Genomic DNA, 26,952 nt, shown 5'->3' with positions numbered 1-26,952 from the left:
GATAAGAAAAGATACCCGAATCGTTTCGAATCCATCACACTGACGGAAGTCGAGTCCCGCTACTCACAAGCCAAGCTTGAGTTGTACGGACTGTTCCACGCATTGTGGGTGGTCCAGGTATTCATTTTCGGGGTCATGAACCTCACTGTAGAGGTCGATGCGAAGTACATCAAAGGTATGATCAATAATCCGGATCTCCAGCCCAATGCGACTATCAATCAATGGATCGTGGGTATCCTGCTCTTTTCCTTCAAGCTCGTTCATGTTCCCGCAGCCAAGCACACAGGGGTAGATGGTCTCTCAAGGAGGCCGCCCGCTGACGCGGATCCCGTGGAGGATGATGACCATGAGGATTGGCTAGACTGCGCGTATTCCTTCAGGGTCGAGTTCCTCAATGATAGGACTCTACCCACAATATTATCCGTTCCGCCCGCTGGCCATGAGCCCATCTGGGCCCCTTATATGAATTGTTCTGCTGTTACGAGCGGCGGCGCATTCCCATTACTCATATTCCTAGATATTGTCGGCCCCCAACAAGAGGAACCAGCCTTTCCGCAATCAGCAAAAGCAAATGCCAAGCATGCAAAAATCGACTCCCTCCGCCTATACCTTGAAACCCGGGAACAACCCAAGGCCCTATCAGATACGGAATATACATTGTTTGTGACATCCGCATCCCGGTTCTTCGTTCTCGAAGGATCAATGTGGCGATGGGAACCCCACGGGAGGCATCAATTAGTTGTTCCGGAAAGGAAGAGGTATCGGATAGCAAAGGAGGCGCATGATAACCTTGGGCACAAGGGTGTCTTCACTGTCTGGACTCGCCTTCTCCTATGCTTTTGGTGGCCTACCTTGGTCGACGATATCAAGTGGTACCTCCAGACTTGTCACAAATGCCAGATCTGCCAGACCCGCAAGTTACATATCCCACCCTCTGTTCTGATACCCGGGGGCCTGTTCTGCAAGGCCCACCTTGATACCATGATGATGCCCAAAGTGGGCAGGTATACACATATAGTCCAAGCGCATTGCACATTGACTTCCTATCCGGAATGGAGGATGCTCCACACTGAAACCACGAAGACGCTAGCCGCGTTTATCTTCGAGGACATTCTTTGCTGGTGGGGTCCTCTAGCAGAAATCGTTACTGACAACAGAACTCCTTTCATCACAGCAGTAGACTCGTTACGCAAGCAGTACGGGATCCATCACATTCAGATCTCACCCTATAATTCGCAGGCGAATGGGATCGTGGAGCGTAGGCACTACGATGTCCGGGAGGCCATCATGAAAAGTTGCGAGGGGGATGAGTCACATTGGTACCAATCCGCGCACTGCGTATTCTGGGCAGAGCGGGTAACTATCCAGAAGTCCACCAGACTATCCCCATACTTTATGGTACATGGGGTCGAGCCCCTCTTTCTGTTTGATATCGCTGAAGCAACTTACCTCATATCCCCGCCTGGGAAAGACTCAATTTCCTCCACAGAGCTTATAGCATGGCACGCAATGCAACTCCAGAAGCATCGGGAGGACCTTGATGCGATTAAGGGTAAAGTCCTCAAAGCGAGGTACCAATCCGTCAAGGACTTTGAAGCGAGGTTCCGCACCTCCATCAAGGATTACAACTTCCTCCCGGGTAGTTTAGTACTAGTCCAGAACTCAAGGATCGAGTCAGAGCTGAATTGAAAGACGAAGCCCTGGTACCTAGGACCAATGGTCGTCCTTCGTAGGACGACGGGAGGATCGTATCTGTTGGCAGAACTGGACGGGTCCGTATCGCGACTTCGTTACGCAGCATTCCGCATACTCCCGTACCACCTGTGCAGTGCAATCCGCATCTCCGTTACTACTATCACCAGACTAGAGGACGACACATTAGACCAGTTGGCTGAAGGAGATGTCAACGAGCCAGATGAAGAAGAACCCGAGCCTGACCCCAGCACATAACGATCATCATCCCCATACCACCCGACACTCATACCAGTAAATATCCCCCGACCCGATTGCATCCTATATCCAAGAAAAAGAAAATACCGTCAAAACAAAAATATATCATAGAAGTACTACTCTCTGTTTTACCCCGGGTTTCGTCCGGTGATCTGTCTCTCGATCCTTCTTGTTCCGTTCAGTTCCGTTCAGTTCTGTCTCTATCCGCCCCACATACTAAAAAGAAAGAAATTACATATCTACAGATTCCCGCTATATATTCGCCATTCAATCCAATTAGAGTATATGTGCGCGCATAAACCACAAGGACCCATTTTACTTCTCCCGCATGAAGCCACACCATGCACGTTTGTAGTTCCCAAGTGTTCTGTTCGATAATAGACAAAAGCCTGTCGGATCTGCGGACGGTGGGCAAGGAATAGAGGAATGAAGTGGATCAATGAAGACAAGTCGGACATGTAGTCCGCAGGCTTACAGTGTTATATTTCTCCTTCCCAACTCATACCTGCTTATATGTTACTTATAGTCCCATTATCCCATAGCATCAGTGAGGATCTGGATAGGGACACAGACGGAACCAGGACAGATCCCATGCAGAACCCATGCGGAACACAGACGGAACACCCAGAAAACGCATACATTGTACAAGATATGATGGACAGACATTTCGAAGACATTGTATATACAGGAGGGAGCGGATCCGCTAACTAGAGGAGACCCCCAAGACACCTCTCCAAGCGACCCACCTCAGTGGAGATCTTGTAGGCAGACTCATAGAGGCTGATCAGCTGGCCCTTCAGGACGCGCAACTCATGCTGAACCTTTGCGATCTCACCCTTCTCATAGTGCGACACTTCATCAGATGACTCCTCGACTGTAGGGGTGGCAGGGACGACCTCCTTCGCCTTACCCTTACCCTTACCCTTAGGTTCTGCTGCCTTGCACGTGTTGCGGGTGGTGCGCTTCACAGGGGCCTCGACAATTTCCAGCTCACTGCCAGATGGAACAGCCAAACTGGGAGATGACACGGACCAGTGGAGGGATCCGCTAGCACTAGCAGAGAGGGTGGGCGCATCCGATACCTTGCCCTTAAGACCTATCCGCACACTCCATCAGCACAACCGGAACACAACTGGAACTCAGATCACATACCCATCGCCTTTCCGAACGAAGCATACTCACACTTCTGATGAACCGCGTTACACCCATTACAGGACCACTTCTCTTCACCTACACACTCCTTCTTTACCTTGATGCAACGCGCGCAGGGCAGATCATGAGTAACGGTCTTCTGAGCAACAGCGGACTAAGTCGGATTAGCATTGAACACGAGGCGACAGGATAGACTTACCTTGGACGGGATAGCTACCTTCATCTTCATACGGTTGATCTGGGGGGTGAGGGATGCAGACCCGCCTGTCCCGTCCGTTGAAGGTGGTTGCGCAGGGGCGGATCCAGTGCAGGCGCGCGGGGGGGAGTCAATACCCATCTGCACCTCACAGGACTCACAATCCTTCGCACGTGCTTCGAGGGCACTGCATTCACGAATCCATCGTTCATACTGCTCATTAGCCCTGACCCCAACGGCCCTTGCCTCACTGGACATCGTGAGGACGACATTCTGGGCACCGCCCCAGTCAGTGCAGTCGGATAGTGCTCTCTAGAAGCGGAGGGGTAACGTACCGTATCAAGCGGAATAGATGGATCACTCACCATAATATCGGCCCAATGTTCACACCACATCCTCCATTCCTCCTGCAGCTCCTCCTTATCATCCGGGACGCACTTCGCCTCAGCAATCACCCTATCCTCCAGTTCCTTCCATTCTGCGAGGATCCAATCCTTACCCGAGTCGAGGGGTGCAGGAGGAGTGAAGGCAGCAAAGCTAAAAGACATAGTTGTGAGAGGGGACTTAGTGGGCAATTGGGGGTGAAAAGTTGACAGAAAGAAGCGGCTGATGCAAGGAGTGCCCATGTTTATCCTTCATTCCCCATTACATTGAGGAACCAGTTCTTCGGTCACGTTCCGGCCCTTCATTCCATCATCCTGTGCGACAGCATTACCATCAGACTTCTTAGGCCGCGTTCTGACCCTTCGTTCCTCTGTCCCGCGCAACATCATTGCCATCAAACTTCTTCGGTCGCGTTCCGACCCTTCATTCCATTAACTTCTCACACAACATCATTCCCATCGAGCTTCTTCGATCACATTCCATTCTATCGTTCCATTAACTTCTCGCGCGACATCATCATCATCATGCTTCCTCAGCCGCGTTCCGTCCACTCGGTCCGTTACAGCCACGTCATGTGACTCTTTTAGATGAAATCCTGCTAAGTACGTCAATTACTATAGTGCTGACTGGGGACGGTCAGTATCTGAGTCCCCCACAGGTGTGGGGAACGTCCCCACTGTAGGCCCGTATCCCATATAATTCCCATGCCTTCCCACCATTTTCCCGTGCATTCCGCTACCATCCCACTACCCATCCGCATCTTCCCCAAGCCGTCCACTACATGGAACCAAGCAGAACCCAGTGGAACCCAGCGGAACAATCGCGTACTATACACATCATATCCTTTTAGCCTTCAGAACGTCCTCCTCCGTCCTGTCCTTGTCCTTCCATCCTCACTGGTGAGTACTGGCTACATTCCCAGTGTCACTAACATGTTCCTATCTCATTTCCCATGTGTTATGGTACTTATATGGATCCTTCCGCTACTCGGGACCGATTCCTTATCTCACAGCCTCACCTGGTTGTAGCATAGCGCACTTCAGAACCCCTTCCTATATAGGTGGCAATAGATGGGATCTTAGTTTTTTACCTTCTGATAGACTCGACTCCACTTCTACTTACAGAGTACTTCCCAGTACTCCACTCACTGTCTAAAATATCTTCCTGAATCTATTCCTGATCACATTGCATCGTTCCCGCCCTCGTGAGTTCCGCTCGAAACGCCCGACATCGGATCCGACGACTTGGAGCAAGTACCAGACACAAGCCTGGTCTGACTTTGCCCAATCATCCTCCTGCAGGCTTGTAGTTTCTTTTCCCTCTGTTTGTTCCCCATTAGTTCTGTTTGTTCCCCGTTTGTTCTGTTTGTTCCCCGTTAGTTCCGTTCATCGCGCATTAGTTCTGCTCGTCACATGCTGAGTTCCGCTCGTTGGGAACCCTCCACATCTTTGTGTTCCCAGTCCTAGTAAGGACCGGAACCCTTCAGGTCGCTAGACAGAGTCTAGTCTTTGTTTCCTCGCACTTATTTGAGGACTTGCTACCCAGTAGCAATCCCCTCGGGACGAGTATAAGCCTCGCACCCTTATTAGACTTCTGATCCACACAGAGTCTATTTTCCTCACCCACAGCGGCATAGAAATGAGGTGGCTGGCAGCTGAGTCAGATGCAGAAGAACTGGCCGCTATGATTGTATCAGTCATCTACAACAGCCAATCCGGCATTGGACAATCTACCAGGGTCATGGGAATTTCTTACATCCCCCCTGCGCCCCCCGGTTCGCAACATTCAATTCCCCAAGTTGAGCACCTGATTTGCAAAGACGTGTGGCAGAATATAAACCTTTACTCAGATGCCAAAATTCACCAGTTGCTGGAGGATAGTGAACATGTTGATAAGGCTAAATTGAAGATTGGTGAGTGCAGAGCATAGACCTACAATCACATATTGATCTCAATGAGTCATTAGATGTCCCTGACACTATAGAGGAAACTGCTCATGAAGTCCAGCTCACAAAATCATTGTACACACTCTGGAGCGCATCTCCCGGATGGGATGCTGATATCTGCAGCAAGTATCCCCTGCACCTTCCCATACGTGACAAACGGTTCTCCTTGGATCCTGTCATATTCACCGACCCCAAGAGTGGTGAATCGCTCCCAGACACCACAGGATCTATCTTGTGGGGAATGGCTGGCATGGTTGACCCCTTGGTCCACCTTCGCACTTTTTTTCGCACCCCCACCGTAAAATGCACTTGGTTCTTGTGTTGCTGGGAACTTCTTCATTGTATACTAGGAGCACTGCTAGGCAAGCATATATGTTTGCCACTGAACCTGCCTCACTGATCAATCTTTCCAGGTCATCTTGAAGCTTACAGGCGTGGGATTATACACCGAGACACCAGTGATAGCAATGTTTGGATGTGGATTCCTCAAATTGATGAGTGGTTTGCAGTTCCTGAGTGGATAAAAGAACAAGATGGCAAAACGCACTTCAGAATGGTGGTGGTCAACCCAGAGTGGTTTCCTAGGCGTCCTGGGGTGGCTGGTGATTTTGGCTTAGCACTTGACATGTTGGAGAGTAAGAGCACTGCCAATGGAGTTGTTACCACTGTGTGTCCTCACCCCACTATTTCTTCTTCATAAACTCACTTTCTCAGGGAACATTCCCTTTTGGCACCAGCTGTTAAGGTCGTGCTCAAGGGAGAGGTTACTCAAAGGGCTTCGGCTTCAGCTCGTGCGCTGTGCCCCTTACCCGAGTATGTGCCCTTTAATTTCCAGGGGACAGAGGGGAAGTCCGACAGAAGTCCGGGGAGTTCTGGAGGACTTAGTGTCGGTGGAGTTTGGTGGAACTCCGGAGGGTTTATGTGGGGACGAAGTAAGGCTACTATGGAAGTCCAGAGTAGAAACTGAACAGAGGTTAGACTACCCTAAGGTAGAGCCAGAGAAGTAGTCCTAAGGTTTAACCCCTAAGACTCGGAGGTGGACAAGAGATGAGACTCAAGTCCGGAGATTGCAGGAATGAGCAGAACTAAGATGATATTCGAACTAAGGAGTCTTGGAGTATTACAGGGGTTTATATACTGTAGGTATCATGTAAGTAAATCAGTCAGCAAAGGTAAGGGCTATGTATGAAGCATGTGGAAAGTCTATTACTAAGTTTAATGGATCAAAGCAGTGAAGTTGGAAATAAAGTAAGAATGGACGGATCAGTAAGCATAGCGGAATAGGACATAACCGGTAACTGGAGCAATAGCTAATCTAAAAGGAGTTAGGGGTAAGTGCGGAGATGAAGGCGGAGTGCCGGGCGGAATAGTAAGATGGAGGACCGGACTTCAATGAAGTAGATCTGGAATTCTGGATCCAGAGGTACGGGATATGACACCAGCGTGGAAAATGAGGCTCCTGGCGTCACACACGACCTCGAGGCCTACATCTACCTTATATGGCTCATTGGGGTGAACTTCAAGGGTCCATACAATGACATCCAACATTGGCCTCCTCCTGTCGAGAAGCAAAGACCCATCCCCAACAATGCAGTGTCTATGTCGGAGGCAAACAGGCTCACTGCCAAGAAATTTGGCTGTGCTCCTATCAATAAGAAGTGCTTCCCTCCTTCCATGGGTGTTACACAGATTGGAACAACACGCATTCTTCCCAAGCGTGAGGAAGACAAAGAGTTTTGGATTCGTCAAAGGAAAGTCCCAGCATGGGCAAAAGTGGGTACCTACGACCTTACGACAGAGACTGTGAAGATGGACAAACTATGTCTGGATTCCTTGGATTTCATGGGAGTGCTTCAACCATATTGGAAGGTTGGCACACTTTGCGATGGATGGATCAAGTTGTACAACCTGCTGTGGCTGACGGACAATGATGGCCGGGCTGTGGAGGAGAAGCGCACAAAGTTGACCCATGCACGGCTCATTGCCATGATAAGAGAGATGATAGCCACCATACCCGCTGCTGTTGATGGTGCACCAAGCCAGGAGGTGGTCTTGGATGCTTGGGAGAGGTATTCTGCCTCCATCAATCGGCTGGTAAATGTGCAGACATTGAAGATCCGACAGTTCCATCCTGTCAGTGTTTATCTGGCTGAATACCTTTCAGGATCTCGTCAGGAATTACCACCGCCATCATCAAACCCTTTGCAGGCTGCACCTTCTTCATCCACTTCTGAGCCATTGTTATTTATCCCTTACATGCCCAACATGAATGTCCCAGGGCCTCAGATGCAACCACCTACTTCATCCAAAATGCACACTTCTAGCAGGCGCCGCAGTGGACACGTGGGCATGGGCACCAGGAGTGGGTCGCAGCGAGGCAGGGCAGCACCTACTGCGCCTGTGCTGTCACCACATCAGTCACCACATCAGTCTACACACTCAGCACATTGGTCTGGAGGGCTGTCTGGGACTTCTCATGTTTTCACAGACCCTTCCATTGGCAGTACATTGACAGAGGGTCATACTTCTGGGTCTGGGTCTAGGTGGTCTGGAGTCACTCAAGTGTCCGACACTGAGAATGAGAACAAACATTGTCGCAGGTCTTGATTAAGGTCAATTTGAGCTGTGCTTTTTGGGAGCAATATGTTGACGATTCATAGATTACACTGTTTATGTGTTTTTGTTGTAACAATGTGTATGCTAGTCTGTCAGTTGTCTGTAACAGTGAGCAAAGGGTCGGTACAAGGCCTGGAACAAGACGCCCGACGCATTTCCATCTTTGGACATGATATATTTTTAGCAATATCAATGATCTGGTGCGCACTCACAAGACGCGTCCATTTCTTATTCACTTCCACCTGATCGGTTTGGCTATGACTGTGTTCTGCTCTGCACTCCATGCTCTGAATCTCAACATTGAATGTGTTCATAGACAAGATGACAATCCATCAATCTGCCCTGCTTGTCATAAACGGTTAGGCTCTTCACAAGGAGTTGCAGCTCACCTTTCCACTGCTAGGTCCTGTTAATGGTACAAGAAGGGTAAAATGAGGGCATTGACCCTTCCAGGACAATTTGGTCTGGATGATGAGGTAGAGATGGGAGAAGTGGGTGAACCACTTCCTGCTGAAGGGGATGAACCGCTTCTCGCCCAAGGGGATGAGACGATTGATGCAGCTGATCCCACACAGGTCATACAGGATTTCCAAGATTGGCTCTTCAATCTTGTTCCTATACCATCCCATTCTCCTGACCTACAACATCCCAGACACAATCTTGATGAAAACATCGACCTGCAAATTGAAGTCCCCCACCCCATGGCTGGACGAGTTATACGTATGGATGAAACAGTACACCAGAAGTGGAGGAGGGAGTTTTCTGGAACTGATGAGGAAGGAAATGTGTCTATGGAGGATGTCAGACTCGGAGAGGGATCATCAGCTGCAGTCAATAGGTTCACACCTTTTGCTTCTGAGCTGGACTGGAGGGTGGCCTACTGGGCAATTTGGGATGGCATAGGGCACAAGTCTTTTGACAGACTTATGGCCATACCTGGAGTGCGTGCTGTTAGTTGTGGTATTGAGTTCATCTTACTGACTTTCTATGACAGGTCACTGAGAAGCTTGGTCTGTCATACCAGAACATACGTGGCTTACACAAGATTGTTGATGAAGTACCTCCTCGTGCTACATGGAAGAAGCGAGAGCTATGGTTCAAGAATGACCCTGGAAGATAAGCACATAGTCCATCACCGTGATCCCCTGGAGGCTATCAAGACATTATTGGGTAATCCGGCACATGCTGAACATGTGGTCTATGGGCCAAAGAAGATATTTAGTGACGCATCTCAGAGTGAGAGGATATATAATGAGATGTGGACTGGGGACTGGTGGAACACGGTACAGGGGAGTATTGAGTTCACTACACATTCTAAATGCTTACTTTAGCTTTCTCTTCAGGACAGGCTACCATCTGGAGCATGTGTTGCTCCTGTGATCATAGCCACAGATAAGACTCAACTCACGCAGTTTACGGGTGGCAAGACTACATATCCTGTGTATCTGACTCTTGGGAACCTCCCACGAGCTATCCGTCGCAAACCATTGCAACAAGCTTGCATACTCATAGCCTATCTGTCCATCAGCAAGATGGTAGGCAAGCAGCTCACTAAGAAGCAGAAGTCAACGAGAATTCAACAACTGTTCCATGACTCAATGTGCATCGTCCTGGAGCCACTGATAGAGGCGGGAAAGAAAGGGATGGAGGTGACTGGGGGGGATGGCAAGGTGCGGATAATGTACCCCATCTTGGCTTGCTATGTCGCAGATTATCCAGAACAGTGTCTGGTAACATGCACCAAGTATGGGACATGTCCAAAGTGCCAAGTAAATGACGATGAGATGGGTGGGAGAGAAGCAGCAGGCTGGAGGACTCAATGCAGGACTTCAAAGCTCATACGTATTGCTAGGGAGAAGGCGACCTCTATCAGCAACTTTCAAGAACTATGCAAAGTGGACAACATATCAGGAGGAGTTCGTCATCCTTTTTGGGAGGACTTCCCTCATTGTGATATCCACATGGGTATCACCTCAGATATTCTTCATCAGCTGTACCAGGGTGTTGTCAAGCACCTGGAACACTGGTGCACCAGTCTAATGACAACCACAGAGTTGGACCATTGCATAAGATCACTTTCACCTTATTTCGGGGTATGACACTTCAAGAATGGCTGGTCTCAGCTATCACAGGTCTCAGGAAAGGAGAGGAAAGATATGGCACGCATCCTTCTTGGATGTATCATGGGCAAGGCTCCATTCCAGGTAAGTTAGCTTCGCCTTCCTCAAGTCCTACATCTACCTTATATGACACATTGGGGTGATGACACTATTCACTAATTTTCCTGTGCATTTCAGGTGATAGTCTGCTATAGAGCTCTACTTGACTTTATCTATGTGGCCCAGTATCCCACACATGATGACTCTACCCTCCAGTATCTCACCAACGCCCTGGACGAATTTCATGCAAACAAGGACATCCTGGTGGATCTTGGAATACGCAATCACTTCAACATACCAAAGTTTCACTCGATGCTGCACTATGAGGAGTGCATATGTAATTTTGGAACTACCGATAATTATAATACTGAAATGTTTGAACATTTTCATATAGACTATGCCAAGGAAGCATGGAGAGCATCCAACTTCCGCAATGAGCTCCCTCAGATGACTCAGTAGCTGAGTCGCCAGGAGAAAATAGTCATGTTCCAGAGCTACATCTCTCACTATCAATCAGAGGAGGAGAGGGAAGAGGAGGTCAAAGAAGCTGTGGATGGAAGAAACCAGGACATTGGGGTAGTGACAGCCAAGAGACCAGCTGCTCCCTCCCAGACCCTTTCCAACATCCAAACCAAGCATGGTTGTCCCTCTTTTTCATATCACTTGTGCATTTTCCTTAATAAATTTCTTACTAGAGGAGATTCTATACCTTGTACTCAAGTTGGCAATGCTTTTCTTCCTTTTGATAAGCTAGATATTTGGCATTCTTTTAAATTCTCACTAGATACTCTTGGGAACGACATAGATGGCCAGAAAGGTATAGATTTAGTCAGGGCACAACCAGGTAGAGGAGAGAGTCCAGGGAGGTTTGATGTGGTGGTGGTCACTCACAAGGATGGGGCTGAGTCTACTGGACTTCATGGTGCGCCTCCATATGTTTCTAATACTTGATAGCTCTAAAGCTCGGCATTTCTTTATTGTATTTAGGAATGAAAGTTGGTAGGCTGAGGCTTATATTCCGCCTTCCAGAAATAATCGGCCTTTATAATGAAGCTCCTGCAGTCTGGCCAAAGCACCATTTTGCATATGTAGAGTGGCTAACTGTGTCCCGTTCACCTGGTGCCCATCACAATATGTACTCAGTTACCAAGCCTCTCCCTTTGGACACTACTGGACACTTGCCTGGTGATATTGTCCCTCTCTCTACTATACAACAGTCTTGTCAGCTTATACCACACTTGGGAGCTGGTGTAGGATGGCCTGAGGAGTGGAGATCTAATAGTGTACTTGATGCATGCTCCACTTTTTTGCTTAACAATTGGTCTAGTAAGTATGTGTATCAAACCCTATGGTAGCAGTGCTAGTTACATGCTATTGGTGACTATACTAGTTCTTTTCACCTACACTAAGTGTAAAAAATGCTTCTATATGACATCTATAATCAATTATATCCCGTTAGTGTACATTGTGGCACCATTTGTACATAGAGTCAAATAAAACCAAAAATAGTAAAATCATGTTTTCCTGATGTGCAGACTGAATATTCCTGAGACAAGCCTTATTAGCTTTAGACTTTACACCCATTGAGAGATGCTTTATGTGGGTAATATTACTGATTTTTGCTCCCTTCTCCTCCTCAGTCCTGCCCAGGCACATGCCATGTGATGTATTATATAAGCAGCCAAATGTTGGTGTGCCAAAAACTTGAAAATCATTTCCTTACATCCCATGGCCTTGTAAACCACTTTCTGACTTAATAGAACAAAAAAATTTGGACAATAAAAATCTCCTCCAGTTTTGAATATTTTTTATTTCTGTTTCCTGGAAATTCAAGCTATACTACTATTAGATAACTGCTAGGATCTAATTACATCAGAAACAGATCTATATACCCATAATTTGAGCAATGGTGAGGCTCTCAATGTGCTGATGTAAGCAATGCTGGATAAGAGTGACACCTATCTTAGGGTTTTACTGATGATAGGTGATCCAGTTCATGCCGTCTTCAGCAAGCTTGGGAACATTGAACAGAGAGGAAGTGGTGCTGGGGAGCATAGTATCCATAGCCACAGCATGGCTCATAACCTGTGGTGATCAGAGGCAAGCAGACACTGGAGAAATCAGTCTAGTAAAACAATATAAATCTAAGTCTCTAGAAAAAACTTGTTACTTGAGTGTTGTACCTAGTAGAACAATATAACTACTGGCTCATTAGCATAATTTAAAATAGAAAACAATCAACAATACTCACATCTCAGTCTCTAGAAAGAACTAAGATGCTTGTACAATACTACTTGTATCTTTATAGTAAGCTAGCATAGAGATTGACACTTTGCAATATGGTAGGTTTGGACCAACGTCAAAGTGTCATCCTCTCATACCCTTGGTTGCACTCACAACTCATTACTCATATATTACTTCTGACATCTCCTCCAACATTTCTGACAATCCTAACTTCAACAGTTTCATCTATTACATGCTGTTTGAGGAGGAATACAACTGATCTAGTGGCTGTTAGTACTGGTAGAGAAGTGGAACTGGAAATTTTTGTGATGTGCAAAAGGACTGAGATTAAGTGAGTTATACAGTTGACTTCCTCCTAACACATACCAGGTATAACCCATACTCCCTCATAGGACATACATTTTTGGATTTCCCAAGTTGGTTTGCGGGGATTTTGTGAGCATAACCTATAGGTATTTTTGACAATCATAACCCATACCTTGGGTCAGATGATGCCAATGTAGCACCAAAATAGGAAAATTTATCATGTAATCCATATCTCAGGATAGCAACAATGGTCTGAAACTCTGAAACATCAACTTCTTTGTCCTGTGGAAATCCTAAAAAAGGGCTTAGCAAAGCTTCAACATCAGATACAAGACTGGAAGGCAAGGCTTGATGGTGAATTAAAGACCTGCCGGCCCATATCAGACAGTGACCAGGAGTGGTTGGATAATGCAGGAAATCTGGTGGATGAAGAACAAGTTGTTGATGCTTTGGACCATGCATCAAACTACGAGCGAGGGCTTGATAGGCTGAACTCACATGACAGATCTGTTGTGGAGAAGCTACAGAACCTTGCTGGAGGTGGTGAGAAGAGTCATGCTCCTGCAAAGAACTTGAAGCGCAAGCATATGGCATTCCTAAATTAAATGGTTTATACTGAGTCTATTTGCAGGTCCCGAAGTACCGGTGAAAACATCTGGCAGTGACAACCAGTGAAAAGTCACGCAGAAACCAGCATTTATGAAAAAAGAAAATGCTACATTGGAGCAGAGGATTAAGATCCTTGACTGGCACCATGCTAATGGAGAAAATCAGAGCAAAACAGCAAAGCATTTCAACGTGATTTATCCAAACCTTCAACTTAAACAGCCAAGAATATCTGCCTGGTGTAAGAATGAAGAAAAATGGCGCAAGGAATACGAGATCAGCACAGGTTCGGCTCATTCAGCAAAACAGATCTGTCAGACTCAGCACCCTGAGGTTACCGAAATATTGGACCTGTGGGTCTCAAAGGCAATGGCTGACAGAATTCTTCTCACTGGCATGGTTCTCTGCCAAAAATGGACAAAATTTGCAGACTTGGTTGGTGTGCCAGAGGATGAGCGATTAAACCTTAGTGAGGGGTGGTTGACTCGGTACAAGACGAGAACTGGGTTAAAGGAAATTAAATGTCATGGTGAAGCTGCTTCAGTGGCCTCCAAGACTGTTGTTAAGGAACGACAGCGTGTGTGAGAGCTTATCAAAAAGCATGGATATCAGCCATGTGACATCTTCAACACAGATGGATCTCCATTATTCTATGCGTAAGTTATCTCCTCTTTGAACAGTAATGAAGTCCCTAACAAATTTGACCAGCATGCCTCCTGATTGTGGTCTTTTAGACAAGCAGCAGTCTGGCATCAAAGTGTTAAAGACCGTGCTGGGATGGAGAAGCGGAGGGGTTGGGGCTTGGCTTCAGCTCTTGCACTGCGCCCTTAGCCAAGTACATGCCCCAAATTTAGAGTGGGTCCGACAATGTCCAATGATAGGATGGGCAGACCACTTTGGTCTGCTTTGTGGGTCAGGAGGTAAGTGCTACTAGCAGTAATCCAACTAGGAGCAGAGCAAGGGAGGCAGAGGAAGTTTATTGGGATGGAGGGGAGTAACTTGAAGGGGATTGATTGATGGGGTCAGAGAGGTAAGAGTGAATACTTAGAGCATGGCTCTAAGTCGGAGTGGAAGGTCAGAGGTGATGACAAGGTAAACTTGTGTCTGGAGGGGGAGCAAAGTCCTATGGAGAATTCCCACTAGTAGAGACAGCAGGAAGACCAGTAATATTAAGACTGGGGAGTAGCTATGTACAGGATATGTTTTTATATACTTCTATGTAGGAGGCAGTGACTAGTAGTCCTTGGTATGAGGCTATGTACCGAGCATAATTTGTAAGTATACACAGGTGAAAAACATAAGTCAGGGTGGATATCAATATGTACACGTCGGATCAGTTAGTCGAGTGGTTATAGAAAGTACTGGTGATCTGGGAAGTAAGTGTTATGTGCAAATGGGGAAAGTATATACCTAAATGGGGAAGGAGTTTACAGTAGAGTGGAAACAATGTGGAAGGTAACCGACTAGGCGGTCGAGTGGAACTGTAGGAGCCGATGCAGGAGCTGAATGGGTTGAGCAGAGGGTAGACAGAGCGGAGGTGGTTGGATAGCGGGGAAAGTGTGAGGTCGGGTGGAGCGGATATTAATATCGTCGGAGTGGTCAGATCAGGTATATGACACAAAGGAAAAAAAGTCTGGTTGACCTATTTGTTCACAACGAATGCAGATGGCTCACAGAAACTGCCTCCACTAATCATCAGAAAAGCACAAAAACCTCTTCCATTCAAGAACAAGACAGGCTCACAGCTTGGCTTTTACTATCGGAACAATGCCAAGGCATGGATGACAGCCTCGCTCTATCAAGAATGACTGTTGGATTTGGATCAGAAGATGCAAAATGAGAGGAGGAAGATTCTTCTTTTACAGGACAATTTTTTGGGGCACATTGTTCCTGATACCCTCACCAACATTCAAGTCGAAAATTTCAAGCCAAACCTCACTGCGCATGTACAGCCTAATGACCAGGGAATCATTCGCTGTTTTAAGGCACATTACTGCGCCAAGTTCATCTGTCATGCAGTTGACCACTATGAACTTGAAGCTGGCATCACTCCCTCCAAAATCTATGACATTGACCAACTCGAGGCAATGAGACTCGCCCAAGATGCATGGAACGAAATTGACACTACAACAATCCAAAACTGTTGGTGAAACACTGGCATTTTACCTGACTTAGAGTCAACATTATCACCCACTCAACCCATCATTCCAATCTCGTCCCTTGTCCATCTGACAGATGCCATGAACAACCCCACTGCACATGCCAAGACTCTTGTTAAAAATGCCTTGGATGATCTTGAGGCGACTGGCGCTCTTCAATCTTCAAATCAGATGGATATTGCAGGACTTCTGAATCTGGCAGTCGAGACCACCAACATTTTCAATGCAACAGATGAGGATATATTTGAGTCTGTGATGGATGCGAAGAAGTTGCAGGAGAAGGCTGCTGGAGGCAATGACAACAATGATGATGTGGACATTGACATGGCTGCACCAGGCCCGACACATCACAAAGCGCTACAGGCAGCCCTAACACTGAGGAAATACCTTGGGACCTTCAATGAACCATTTGCCCACAAGCTCAAGGTGATGTTAGGGTCGTTTGGACAGCAGACTCTTGCAGTTGAAATGCAGGGCATGAAAGACACAGTGTTGACTGATTATTTTTCTTGTAAATAGCTTCATAGTACCTACTAGAGCAATACTAATGTCAGCAAGCATAAATTTTGTGTCCTCAGAGCGGTGAAATATGGCTCTCTTGAATACTCCATACTCCCTAATAAGCCATACCTCCGGGGCTATCCCGAGAGGTATGCGTTAGGAGGGAGTCGACTGTAGTGTACAGTTCAGTCACATGGCAGAGGCTCTTTTTTTTGAGGTATAGGTGTGCACTGGCAGCATCTGTTACAGTGCTGGTTTGTGCTTCAATTTCTAGTGAGGTTAGTGTTATATTTGTAGATCTCGTTATTCTTTTTGTAGAGGGTCCTCCTGGCATTGTGGGGGAGGGGTTCTGGGAAACAGGCGATTTGGAGCCAAAGCTCATGCTACGTAGTTTACCGGGTGCCATTTGTTTAAGTTTAGTATCAGGGGACAGATTTTCCAGATAGACTCGAGGTTTCTGGGTAAAAGTAGGTCCAACTTTGACGCCATTGGGCGCTGTGTTGACGTGGATTTTTCAGGGTCCTAGTCAAGGTGCCAATTAGTGTGGGATCAAGAAGCGTTTGTTGTTGTGTTTTCTGTCCCGAGACTGCATGGCAGGTTGAAACTGGTTTTTGCCAGATCGTTGCCGGTCACGCCATCTACTACTGGCAACTCGGCAGAATTCGACCACACCTCCGCCCTTTACGTATTACACATATTCGTCCTAGACTCGTGACCAGTGCTGTTAAACATATGAAGCAAGTCGACGGCTTGCCTCATAGGTTTAACAGGACTGGTCACGAGTCTACATAATGATTCATCCTGGGGCATGACCCACTTCCTTTGTGCCTGTTCTCTGTTGACGCTGTCAGTCTGTTTTGACTGGCTGCCCGGGTAAACGAGACTCACAAAATGACAGCGATGGCGGAGCCGCCATCTCCAGCAGTCAAGGAGGCCAAAGGAAAGCCAGGCGCATCATGGAAAAAGGATGAAGAGCATGTCGTCCCCAAAAATCGCATAGGCATTGTGTTCTTTGGCTTGATGTGCTGTACGTTTTTGGCAGCTTCAGATCAAGTGCGCAATCTATTATTCTATTCGCAAAAGTCTGACCGACACACCACGAGACTATTGTAGCCACCGCTTTACCGACAATCGTAGCTGAACTTGGAGGGGGTAAGAACTATAGTTGGGTGGGAAGGTATGTGTATTGTTGCTTGGGGAGTTATACGCTTCAATATCTTCCATTCAGTGCTTACATGTTGGCGTCCGCTTCTTTGGGCCCGGTATATGGCAAGCTGTCTAACATTATAGGCGAGTGCCATTTGAGAATGCTCATGTACTTACACCGTTACTCTGAAATTAATGAATGGGATCTGCAGGCCGTAAACCCATGCTATATGGATGCATCCTCATATTTTTAGTACGTTACTAGCACGCGGGTCTCATTCGGCTTTGACCTCGTATCTCAGATTGGCTCAGCGCTGTGTGGTGCAGCTCAGAATATGACATGGTTGATTGTTTGTCGTGCAATTCAAGGAATTGGCGGTGGGGGCATCACACAGCTCGTACAGATCACTATTTCCGACATTGTTTCATTGCAAGAGTGAGTGTGTGTTATCAACGCTGGTCCATTATTGACCTTGTTTATTTTCCAGTCGAGGCAAGTATGGTGGCTTCATTGGTGCCACTTATAGCATAGCAAAGTAAGATTAAATAAAACGCCCTCGTCAAGCTCCAAAACCTTATTTATTTTCTCAGTGTTGTCGGACCGTTACTCGGCGGCGTAAGGTCTCCCATCTTCTACAGGGATCTGAGAATTGATGATTAACCTCTAGGCTTTCACCGATCATATATCTTGGAGGTGGTGAGTTTCAGATTCCGTTGTTGGTCGATGGTCCAACTGACGCATATCAGGTGCTTCTGGATTAATTTGTGTGTTTATCTGTTTCAAAGGTTTCGCTGAGATCAGAAGCTTCTTACTGATATGACTCGTGGACAGACCGACTGGCGGCGTAGCTGGGGTACTTTTATTCTTTTTCTTGAACTTAATTCCCCACCAAGGAAGGCCATTCCGCGACCATATCCAGGAATTTGATTTCGTTGGGCTTTTTTTGATCATCATAGGTGTCGTTTGTCTGCTTGTAGGTTTCAACTCGAGCGAAACGACATGTAATGTCATTCTTCTGCTCTAAAGAAAGAAAGCTTACTGGTGTTCAGGGCAAAGCGCCGAAACCATTGCCCTCCTTGCTGTGGGAGGCACGTTGCTCATCATTGGTGGTATCAATGAGATTTTCACAAAGCGGTCACCCATTATTCCTCCTCGTCTTTTCAAGGTGTGTCGTTTGGAAAGCTGTTCATATTGTCTCTCATGGGTTTTCAGACACGTACAACCGGCTTGATATTAGTTTCTACGTTCTTGCATGCTGTGGTATTCGTTTCAGGTACGCCACAAATGCAAATCTGTCTTGGGTCGTAGTGATCATTCATACGACTGCTCCAGATTCTTAGTGAGTACTTTAGAGACAGATTGTACTAGACATACTCATGTGGCTCCTTAGCTACCTTCCAATGTACTACCAAGGTAAAGTGTCTTATTGCCTTCGAGTCTGCAGTCGGCTGAGCTCGACAACAGTTCTTGGCGCATCAGCAACAAGTTCTGGCATCAAGTGAGCATTGAGTCCGTGTATTGTTGTTCCAATTTCGCTAATGTACGCAGAATGCTTCCTTATTCATTGACCAGTGCGCTTGTGGCGGCGATTTCTGGAATTGTTGTGGCTCACACAGGGTCCTACCGCCCTATCATGTGGTTTGGATGCACTGTCATGACTGTTGGTTCGGGCCTCATGATCACGCTGGAAAACGCGACCGCTATGTATGTGTATAATCAGTGTCGAAGTCAACTGATCGCTAGAGCTTTTTTATTTAGTGCGGAGCAGGAGATCTACCCCCTTATTTGTGCCCTCGGACTCGGTTGCTTGTTCGAGGTGAGTTTTTACCACATCCTAACGATGCGCGTTCATCATTGCTCTGTGATAGACCCCGATTATTGGCATACAGGCAGCCATGCCCATTAAGGATATGGCTACCAGTACAGGTGCTTTTGTTTTCCTTCGGTGAGTGACTTCACGATTTATATCTCATAGGTACTGATCAATCTTCAGATCTCTTGGGGGCACGGTGGGTATTACGATCGGGGAGGCTATCATTTCCAGTGTCCTCCAGCAGAAAATACGGGGTATCCAAGGCCTCACCATCGACACGTCTGCTGCGGCTTTGAATGATAGCGTCAGGCAGATTTCTTCCATTTCTGTAAGAATGGTTATATAATCTCGGTTGGCTTGCTTACCTGTCCCACCAGGACCCAACAGTGCGTAATGAGGTCATGCGTGCTTACACGCAGTCTATCAGCACAGTTTGGTTGGTCAACACGCTGCTAGCTGCTTTCGGTCTCTTTCTGGTTCTCTTTATTCGTGGCTATACGCTCAAGCGCACAGTCATCCGCGACAGCGAGAAGAAGGTAGACGACGTTGGGAAGGGTGCCGAGCATGCGACAGTTGAAGAAGGCTCACGAGCCACGGAATTTGAGCCTTTGGACAACGAAAAGAGACCAGCCTCCTGTGATGACGCTACTGAATACACACGAAGAGACTTGGCTGAAGATTCTAGCAACCAGAAGACGGAAGCATAGAGTTAGACAGGATGATACCCCTGTGTCTTAGGCATGCAGGTGGAGGGATAGGTGATACCTGATTGCATCTCGGTCGATAGACCTCAATGAGTTGGCGCTTGACAATGACCCAGTGAACTTGGTAAATTGTGTAGCTTGTATTAGATCTGGAAAGCTACATAGCATACGTATTTCTCTCACCTGCGCGTCGTGTATGAGATGTCCTTCGTAAGATGATGCTGTCTTAGAACAGTTGTATTACATTACAGCTTTAAAGCTTCTAATGGGTTTTCTCAGTGTTCTCAGGCGTCCTCATAAGGCTTGCAAGCATCTCATTGAGACTTGTTAATTATCTGAATATACTTATATATATATGACCTCGGTTGGTGTTTTCAGCGTCCTCAGGCATCTCGTGAACCTCACAAGCATCTCGTTGAGACTTATCATTTGTCTGAATACCAGAATAGACGTGTAGACTATCATCATGAGTAATCACGTACGGGGGTGGTTATAAGCCGCTGCGTCGACACCTGAAACGTGATTTCTGAGTCCTAGTGCTGCATGACGGTCGAGCTGGGAATCGTGTACGCGTGTGCTGTAGGGGTGTTGCACGAGCATGGGACGGGGAGTAGCGTCAACGATGTCCTGAAGAGTCACGAGTGAAAACATGCAAGAGCAACCATAAACGAGACTCACCCGAATTTTGTAGCGGTCAGAAAGCTCATCATCTGACACTTGGAGCGTTCTTGCAGCATCTTGATCTGTGGAATCATCAATAAGGATGACGGTTTGCAGATATACTAGTCAGAAATTTAGTAATAAACAGGGTTGCTGATGGTGCGAGGGTAACCAGTGAGCCCGGATCAACCTGAAGTGATAGAGACGAGAGGACATACGGCTCACCTAACTTCCTTCCCACCACGCACCTGGAGATTCCAGTGGTTCTGCGCGCCCAAAACACCTATGGTGTCGCTTCTGACGGATACACTTGGATCTTTATCACCATGACTCACACTGGGATGGTGAGGGTGAGCAGGAATTCTATCGTCGCGCAGCAGAGTGAGCTGCGGAAGATCCTCGGGTACTTGAAGCACATCCTGCAGGATGTTACTGAAAGGTCTCCAAAGGTCACTCGAGAGAAAGGCGATGGAGGCAACAATAGAGAGGAGCATGAAGAGCATTTGGACGATCCCTCAATCAATGTTGACGGTAACGGGTACATGACGAAGGAAGAGGCAATAGACATATAGGATTGTTCTGTACACAAGTAATCTCTCATGCAGTCTTGCGCATATCGTCAACTTTGTGTGCCCAGAATCCCATTTGGACTGTATGGATGAGATCCGGTTAGTATCCGCATCGGGTTTCTCTGCGTTCTGAAATGGCACTGGAGCTGATTTGCGTACGTGTCACGTGTTCTTCATTCGGTTGCACGAACCACGGTGTCTAGCGACGATGAGTGAGTCAGGCGCAGGTTGAGAGCACTGCTGCCAACTGGTAACACTTGAGACTCAGTGACGTCCGACTCGATGTTGTGTTGGACATTTGGCAGATTCGAGATTATGGCATCTGACGAACCTTAAGTGTCTGTTCTTGTCCTCCACAACGATTGTACACACATTTAGCTCCCATAAACATGCAAGCAATCTACGGATGCGTACATCCATCATATCCCCACCCGTCTCCTAGTTGTTTGACCAGCGCGACTGCCCGCAATGCCGGGATGTCTCGGCGTTCCAGGCACAATGATCTTCGAGCTGCTTCCACTCAACACTTTGACCGCGAGAGCTTTCTCTGCCTCTTGCTGTGCATTCCTGCGATGGCCGTCAAGGGAAAGGCCGTTTAGTGAGATCATCGGTTATAATTACGTATTATTATTATTTCCTTTTGCTTCGCAATCTGAGATCCCAATTCAGCTTTTCTTGAGAATTCTCAATCGGCTTGTCGCCTCATTCCACGATCATCGAAGGTCTTGAATTTGACCGAGTGGAACACCGAACCAAACCCACTGGCAGCTACAACCATACATTAGTTTACGCCAGAATGAATGTGCAAGACAAATTTTCATACCTAGCCACATGGCATCAATCGCGGGGTCCTTGTACCAACTCGTGATAAACAACGTACGTGGGGGTATCGTCGTCGTCGTCAGCGAAACTCAGAAAAAGAGAAATCAACCACGTACATCCAAGACCACCATCAGTGCACTCGTAGGATGCAGATGCGTCGGCAGACCAGTGCGTATTTCCACATACTGTCCAATGCCTTTCACACGTGCATATTGGTGGAAATAGCCAGCAGCAATGTCTTTTCTGCAAAAAGGTCAATATAACATAATTGAGCAGCCACAGTACAATACCTGACGACGTCGAAGTCTGTGCGCAGTGACAAGATGAAGAACTTCACCCGTGGTTCTTCCATGGTACGTTGAACTTTTCCCGTGCCACATTGGCCTCTTCCATCCTCTCCTTTTAGAAGAGGCTTGGCAATAGACACAACGGTCAACATCTCTGCTGAGCACCTCATCTCCGCGGACACAATGAGCATCTTGGCTACGGAGGGTTCCATTGGGAACTCAGACATTTTCCTACCCACAGGCGTCAAATCGCCAAGGTTATCCAGCTCGCCCAAGACCCAAGTTGGTACATCGAATTTATAATATTTGTTTGAGGGTCCATGAAGTTGAACTCGAGAAGATTCTTGACGCCGAGAAACTTTAGGAATTGAATTTCTGGGATGGTGTTCGGGAACATTTCATTGCGATAGGCCCTCTCTGCATACAACGGTAGCAGAATCTATGGAACATTTAGGATAATTGATATCGTGCGGTGAAAATGAAGACATACCCGCTGCCTGTACAGCCGGAACGGCCAGTCCGCAGGTTGGCGTTGGCTGACCAGTGTGATCTGCAGGGCATCCATGCCGACCTTCGGATTAAGTATATGCCTTAAGACCACGTAGATAATGCCATCAGCCATCGATGAAGTCTTGGCGATGTTAGTGGCTACGATGGTGGCAATCGAAGCACGCTGATATGCGAAGATTTTCGATGAGGAGCAAGGTTAGTGGGAAGTGGGCAATGACCAACATCAGTGCAGGAACTTGACACGCGACGAACGGCGACATATCCATGTTAGCTCACTGGATGGATGTTATGGAGAAACAGTCCACAACGCAGAAATACACTAGGCGTACTAGCATTTGCAAGTCGAAAGCAAGGTTGCCACTGACGCAGTACGATGCAGTCCGTCATATCAAAGTTACTCATAGGTCACGTGAAATGATTTTTCGTGTAGAGATACATTTTTGCGATCGTTCACTCCCGTTCACGATCGTCGGCCTGTATCCATTTCCTCATCCTAGCTCAGGTGATCAGCGCGTGTCTATGGCCTCACACGACGTCGAAGATGTAGAGATGGTAGAAACTCGCCCCCGCAAAAAGATTCGCAGCAGCACAAAACGCAAATGTGCGACGAGTTCCACTCACCCGCCCAGAGTGCCTCAATTGTTTGCACCCTTCCGCGCTCTCGGGCTGATCACAAACCATATACCATTTTATATGCAAACCCGTTCTCACAAGGATGCAACTGAGGGGCCCCGGATACACATTTTAACTTGTCTCGGCAGATCATGGGCGTTATGGGAGGGATGTAAGATGGGCTTGTTATTTGTGGGTGAGTTATTGATATGTCTGAAGTCGAAGGCATTTCTAATTTTCTTGTGTAATGGTCCACAGGTCCGGAAGTTCAAGATCCCATCTCATGCCTAGTTATGGATGGAGACGCTGTTTGGGCAGCATCGGGTATGCATGTAATCAAATATCTCCGAGGCAAGGAGGTAAGAGCTTTCAACTATCTCGCGTACTCTTGTTGCTAACTTAGTTACAGGTTGCACGCGTGTCGAATCCACTCCGGACCCCCTTAGCATTTGTTCTTCTATTTGGTTCTCAGTTGCTTGCATTGACAGAAGATGGTGGGCGGATGCTAATATGGGAGGTATCGACCAATGGTGCGCTTTACGCTCGATTATCTCTACTTTTCGTTCAATAACTACTCCAGAACGAGCCCTCTTCGCAACAATTCAGTTTGATATCGGGTTTACCGCCGCATCAATTCTCCATCCTGCCACATATCTGAACAAAGTTCTAGTTGCGAGCAACGAGGGCGATATGCAACTTTGGAACATCCGTACACAGTGCGTTGAATATCTGCAATCCATTACTTGAATTCAACGCCATTACAGGACTTGCATACACAAGTTTTCTCATTCTCAATTGCGCACCTTACCGTCTCAGCCACATATGAGTACATCGTCGAGTCCCATCACAGCGTTAACGCAGTCCCCTGCTATTGACGTCGTTGGCGTTGGTTTTATGTCAGGAGAAATATCTGTGTACGACATTCGTGCTGACGAGCGGCTCATGAGATTGTACATGGACAATGGGGGAATTAAAGCTTTATCTTTCCGAAGTGGTATGTCGCTGCAGACATGAGCGAACTCAATTCTGATTGCGCTGTATACTAGATGGTCACCCAATTCTTGCATCTGCGTCGTCATCCGGACATATAGCTCTCTGGGACCTGGACTCTGGAGGTCGACTTCTGCATCTCATCCGGGGTGCACATGATGGTGCTGTCAGTGCACTTGAGTGGGTCCCTGGACAGCCTGTCCTCATCAGCTCAGGTGAGGATAACAGTGTCAAGGTAATTGTGAGAACAAGCAATGTCATTTTTTCACTGATAGTCGTCAAATAGCAATGGTTGTACGAATCCCCCACCGCTGTTCCTAGACTTCTGAAATTCAGATCCGGCCATCATGCACCCCCACATCTCATTCGGTTTTATGGTGAAGATGGTAAACAACTACTATCTGCGTCGGCAGACCGTACCCTACGGTGTATTTCTGTTGTTCGAGACTCAAGGTCATACGAAATGTCGCAAGGTGGATATTCGGTGCAGAATAGTGTTATCGATTGCTAACCTGAATCCGCCCAGGGTCTCTAGCGCGGAAAGCCACAACTCTATCAAAACCTCTTGCTTCATTAAAATTCCCTCCCATAACTTCCATTTCTTATTCGTCGACGCGATCCAAGGACTGGGATGACGTTTTGACTGCACATACTGACGAAATGTGTGTGCGGTCTTGGACAGTGCTGAACAAGCGTCTTGGAAAGCACACGTTCAACTCCGCTGAAAGTTCCAAAAGGAAGTCACCCTTAGGTACTGTAAAGGTACATCGACTTCCTTCTTTCCTTATGTACTCTCATCCTGTTGTCCAGTGTGTTTGTGTTACCGCTTGTGGAAACTTCGGTCTTGCGGGCTCTTCAACTGGGGAGATACACATGTGGAACATGCAGTCCGGATTAAAACGAAAATCGTTCAAGGTTGGACCTTGCCCTCAGGCTGTAATCGACCGCCTTGAATCTTCGTCGACGACGAAACAGAAAGCCAGTGAGCGTGCCATTACTGGCCTGGCTTCAGATGCTCTGAACCGGGTCGTCATTGCCACTACATCAGATGGCACTGCTAATGTGAGCGTTCATGTTACTTTCGCCGCTCCCAACTCACGATGGTTGATCGTAACAGTTCTTCGACTTTCACACATGCACTTTGGACCAAATAATGATTTTACCAACTTCAGCTAGTTCAATAATGTTGCAGCGAGACTCTGGATTGCTTGCGGTCGTCTGTCACGATATGGTCATTCGAATCATTGATATTGAGACTCGCAGAATCGTCAGAGAACTATCGTGCGGCGACCACGGTCGAATACTGGACATTGTGGGTTTCAGACTTTGCGTTGAATTTCGGAGCTATGCTAAAGCAGCAACAGGCGTTTTCGTCAGATTCGCGCTGGATAGTGGCCGCATCGTTGGACTCTGTGATACGGACGTTTGATATACCTACCGGTCAGCTGATTAATGCATTTCGCACGCCTAGTGTCGCGACGAGCATTGCGTTCTCGCCAGCAAATGACTTTTTAGCTACTGCCCATGTCGACAGCGTCGGCATCTTCCTTTGGTGAGATGCCACGTACCAACTCCTTATCTTGGTTCATAACTCTTGATAGGGCAAATCGGTCCCAATATGCGGAGGTTGCGTTCCGTGCAATTTCAGAAGATAGTATTGCTGAAGTTGCGCTTCCTTCGATGCAAGGGTCCGAGGAAGACGAAGGTAGGTTCACTATTCACGTAACATGCACAATCACTGACTGACACCCAGCGCTGCAAGCTTTGGAAGCCCTAGGAGTTGAGGATACACCCCCAGACGTCTTCTCGACGCCATCTCAATTAGATGGAGACCTTGTGACATTAACGCTGCTTCCTCGCGCACGTTGGCAAACACTGCTAAATCTGGAGGTCATTCAGGTCCGCACTCATCCGTTTGTTGTTTTACGCTAGAGTTGATTGTTTTGTAGCAACGGAATAAACCCAAAGAGCCGCCGAAGAAACCCGAGCATGCACCGTTTTTCTTGCCTACGTTGCCGGGCGTCGAGCACCGTTTTGCGATCGAGGAGAAGAAGCAAGAAAAGCAGGATACACACACCCGCAGACTGGACAAACACGCTGCGAGCTCACGAAGCACGTTGCAAAAGTTGCTGGCCGAGCTAGAGAAAAATGGGGATTGTATGATTATTTTCCGCTCGCGACTTGTTCATGCTGATCACGAAGGGCTTCTTTCAGCGACTGACACATTGTTCGACTACATCAAGAGCCTTTCGCCGGCGGCAATTGATGTAGAGTTGCGCTCGTTAGTTTCGTTCGACAGCCTCCAACAGTTTCTTCGCGCCATCAAGCGACGCCTGCAGTCTCATCTTGACTTTGAAGCTGTGCAAACACTACAAAATGTCGTCCTGCGAATGCATGCAGACGTGATTATCGAAAGTGAGGAGCTGCGAGCTGAGATGGAGGAGCTGCTAAAAGTACAGAAGAAAGAGAGTGGGCGGGTGTTGGATTTACTAGCTTCATCACTCGGCACACTTGGTTTTGTTCGGTCTACACAATAGACAAGGTACAATGACCACAAGTACACGAAATACACAAGGCAGGCAGGCAGTGGCACCACAATCAATGAAACATCGTTACGTAA

General features: G+C 47.3%; 9 protein-coding genes across 9 annotated transcripts; 6 read left to right on the top strand and 3 right to left on the bottom strand.

Annotated features, from left to right (window-relative positions):
* Window positions 1–2,657: 2,657 nt before the first annotated feature.
* Window positions 2,658–3,846, bottom strand: EDB91DRAFT_1076574 (uncharacterized protein; the record flags this gene model as incomplete). Its single annotated transcript, XM_041314872.1, has 4 exons — window positions 2,658–3,046; window positions 3,103–3,256; window positions 3,302–3,610; window positions 3,664–3,846. The coding sequence occupies 4 exons, from the start codon at window positions 3,844–3,846 to the stop codon at window positions 2,658–2,660; spliced, it is 1,035 nt and encodes a 344-aa protein (XP_041184418.1).
* Window positions 3,847–4,386: 540 nt separating this feature from the next.
* Window positions 4,387–8,234, top strand: EDB91DRAFT_1241633 (uncharacterized protein; the record flags this gene model as incomplete). Its single annotated transcript, XM_041322096.1, has 6 exons — window positions 4,387–4,581; window positions 5,231–5,594; window positions 5,648–5,968; window positions 6,041–6,296; window positions 6,342–6,440; window positions 7,049–8,234. The coding sequence occupies 6 exons, from the start codon at window positions 4,387–4,389 to the stop codon at window positions 8,232–8,234; spliced, it is 2,421 nt and encodes an 806-aa protein (XP_041184417.1).
* Window positions 8,235–9,346: 1,112 nt separating this feature from the next.
* On the top strand, window positions 9,347–10,861 carry EDB91DRAFT_1233380 (uncharacterized protein; the record flags this gene model as incomplete). Its single annotated transcript, XM_041321093.1, has 4 exons — window positions 9,347–9,526; window positions 9,575–10,249; window positions 10,352–10,447; window positions 10,541–10,861. The coding sequence occupies 4 exons, from the start codon at window positions 9,347–9,349 to the stop codon at window positions 10,859–10,861; spliced, it is 1,272 nt and encodes a 423-aa protein (XP_041184416.1).
* Window positions 10,862–10,885: 24 nt separating this feature from the next.
* On the top strand, window positions 10,886–11,757 carry EDB91DRAFT_1041884 (uncharacterized protein; the record flags this gene model as incomplete). Its single annotated transcript, XM_041312961.1, has 2 exons — window positions 10,886–11,324; window positions 11,390–11,757. 2 exons carry the CDS (start codon window positions 10,886–10,888, stop codon window positions 11,755–11,757), a joined length of 807 nt encoding a protein of 268 aa, XP_041184415.1.
* Window positions 11,758–15,798: 4,041 nt separating this feature from the next.
* On the top strand, window positions 15,799–16,368 carry EDB91DRAFT_1261356 (uncharacterized protein; the record flags this gene model as incomplete). Its single annotated transcript, XM_041324413.1, has 1 exon — window positions 15,799–16,368. The coding sequence occupies one exon, from the start codon at window positions 15,799–15,801 to the stop codon at window positions 16,234–16,236; it is 438 nt and encodes a 145-aa protein (XP_041184414.1). The 3' UTR covers window positions 16,237–16,368.
* A 586-nt stretch (window positions 16,369–16,954) lies between these two features.
* On the top strand, window positions 16,955–20,195 carry EDB91DRAFT_1192591 (MFS general substrate transporter). The gene is made up of 20 exons (XM_041320553.1): window positions 16,955–17,271; window positions 17,322–17,395; window positions 17,447–17,508; window positions 17,577–17,617; window positions 17,667–17,800; window positions 17,853–17,900; window positions 17,956–17,980; window positions 18,033–18,061; window positions 18,112–18,129; window positions 18,197–18,366; window positions 18,415–18,530; window positions 18,578–18,640; window positions 18,700–18,704; window positions 18,756–18,778; window positions 18,830–18,863; window positions 18,914–19,069; window positions 19,124–19,181; window positions 19,234–19,310; window positions 19,359–19,506; window positions 19,556–20,195. Exons 1-20 carry the CDS (start codon window positions 17,110–17,112, stop codon window positions 19,883–19,885), a joined length of 1,773 nt encoding a protein of 590 aa, XP_041184413.1. The 5' UTR covers window positions 16,955–17,109; the 3' UTR covers window positions 19,886–20,195.
* Window positions 20,196–20,490: 295 nt separating this feature from the next.
* On the bottom strand, window positions 20,491–21,166 carry EDB91DRAFT_25546 (uncharacterized protein). Its single transcript, XM_041326612.1, has 3 exons — window positions 20,768–21,166; window positions 20,561–20,695; window positions 20,491–20,509 (listed from the first exon to the last, which is right to left on the bottom strand). Exons 1-2 carry the CDS (start codon window positions 21,043–21,045, stop codon window positions 20,677–20,679), a joined length of 297 nt encoding a protein of 98 aa, XP_041184412.1. The 5' UTR covers window positions 21,046–21,166; the 3' UTR covers window positions 20,491–20,509; window positions 20,561–20,676.
* A 364-nt stretch (window positions 21,167–21,530) lies between these two features.
* Window positions 21,531–22,996, bottom strand: EDB91DRAFT_1233379 (P-loop containing nucleoside triphosphate hydrolase protein; the record flags this gene model as incomplete). Its single annotated transcript, XM_041321092.1, has 10 exons — window positions 21,531–21,664; window positions 21,733–21,795; window positions 21,823–21,879; window positions 21,935–22,021; window positions 22,043–22,176; window positions 22,271–22,332; window positions 22,361–22,451; window positions 22,499–22,659; window positions 22,762–22,893; window positions 22,949–22,996. 10 exons carry the CDS (start codon window positions 22,994–22,996, stop codon window positions 21,531–21,533), a joined length of 969 nt encoding a protein of 322 aa, XP_041184411.1.
* A 162-nt stretch (window positions 22,997–23,158) lies between these two features.
* Window positions 23,159–26,939, top strand: EDB91DRAFT_1093440 (Utp21 specific WD40 associated putative domain-containing protein). The gene is made up of 15 exons (XM_041316816.1): window positions 23,159–23,538; window positions 23,601–23,701; window positions 23,752–23,872; window positions 23,923–24,058; window positions 24,107–24,336; window positions 24,389–24,567; window positions 24,619–24,805; window positions 24,859–25,094; window positions 25,143–25,394; window positions 25,450–25,644; window positions 25,697–25,884; window positions 25,934–26,037; window positions 26,086–26,231; window positions 26,282–26,489; window positions 26,547–26,939. Exons 1-15 carry the CDS (start codon window positions 23,250–23,252, stop codon window positions 26,867–26,869), a joined length of 2,895 nt encoding a protein of 964 aa, XP_041184410.1. The 5' UTR covers window positions 23,159–23,249; the 3' UTR covers window positions 26,870–26,939.
* The last annotated feature ends 13 nt before the right edge of the window (window positions 26,940–26,952 follow it).

The sequence above is a fragment of the Suillus paluster genome (assembly GCF_016628075.1).
Source record: "Suillus paluster strain FC165 chromosome Unknown EDB91scaffold_1, whole genome shotgun sequence".
NCBI classification, from domain to species: Eukaryota; Fungi; Basidiomycota; class Agaricomycetes; order Boletales; family Suillaceae; genus Suillus; species Suillus paluster.
This window is presented reverse-complemented; position numbering and strand designations above follow the sequence as displayed.

Excerpts from the sequence above, each read along its gene's own strand:
- EDB91DRAFT_1192591 (XM_041320553.1), top strand. The coding sequence starts at position 17,110 with ATGACAGCGATGGCGGAGCCGCCATCTCCAGCAGTCAAGGAGGCCAAA. Across the intron at positions 17,801-17,852 it reads GACATTGTTTCATTGCAAGA|TCGAGGCAAGTATGGTGGCT; the intron begins GTGAGTGTGTGT and ends TTTATTTTCCAG. Across the intron at positions 18,531-18,577 it reads TTCCTCCTCGTCTTTTCAAG|ACACGTACAACCGGCTTGAT; the intron begins GTGTGTCGTTTG and ends ATGGGTTTTCAG.
- EDB91DRAFT_25546 (XM_041326612.1), bottom strand. The coding sequence starts at position 21,045 with ATGCTCTTCATGCTCCTCTCTATTGTTGCCTCCATCGCCTTTCTCTCG.
- EDB91DRAFT_1093440 (XM_041316816.1), top strand. The coding sequence starts at position 23,250 with ATGGCCTCACACGACGTCGAAGATGTAGAGATGGTAGAAACTCGCCCC. Across the intron at positions 24,337-24,388 it reads AGCTTTATCTTTCCGAAGTG|ATGGTCACCCAATTCTTGCA; the intron begins GTATGTCGCTGC and ends GCTGTATACTAG. Across the intron at positions 25,645-25,696 it reads ACGGTCGAATACTGGACATT|GCGTTTTCGTCAGATTCGCG; the intron begins GTGGGTTTCAGA and ends AAGCAGCAACAG.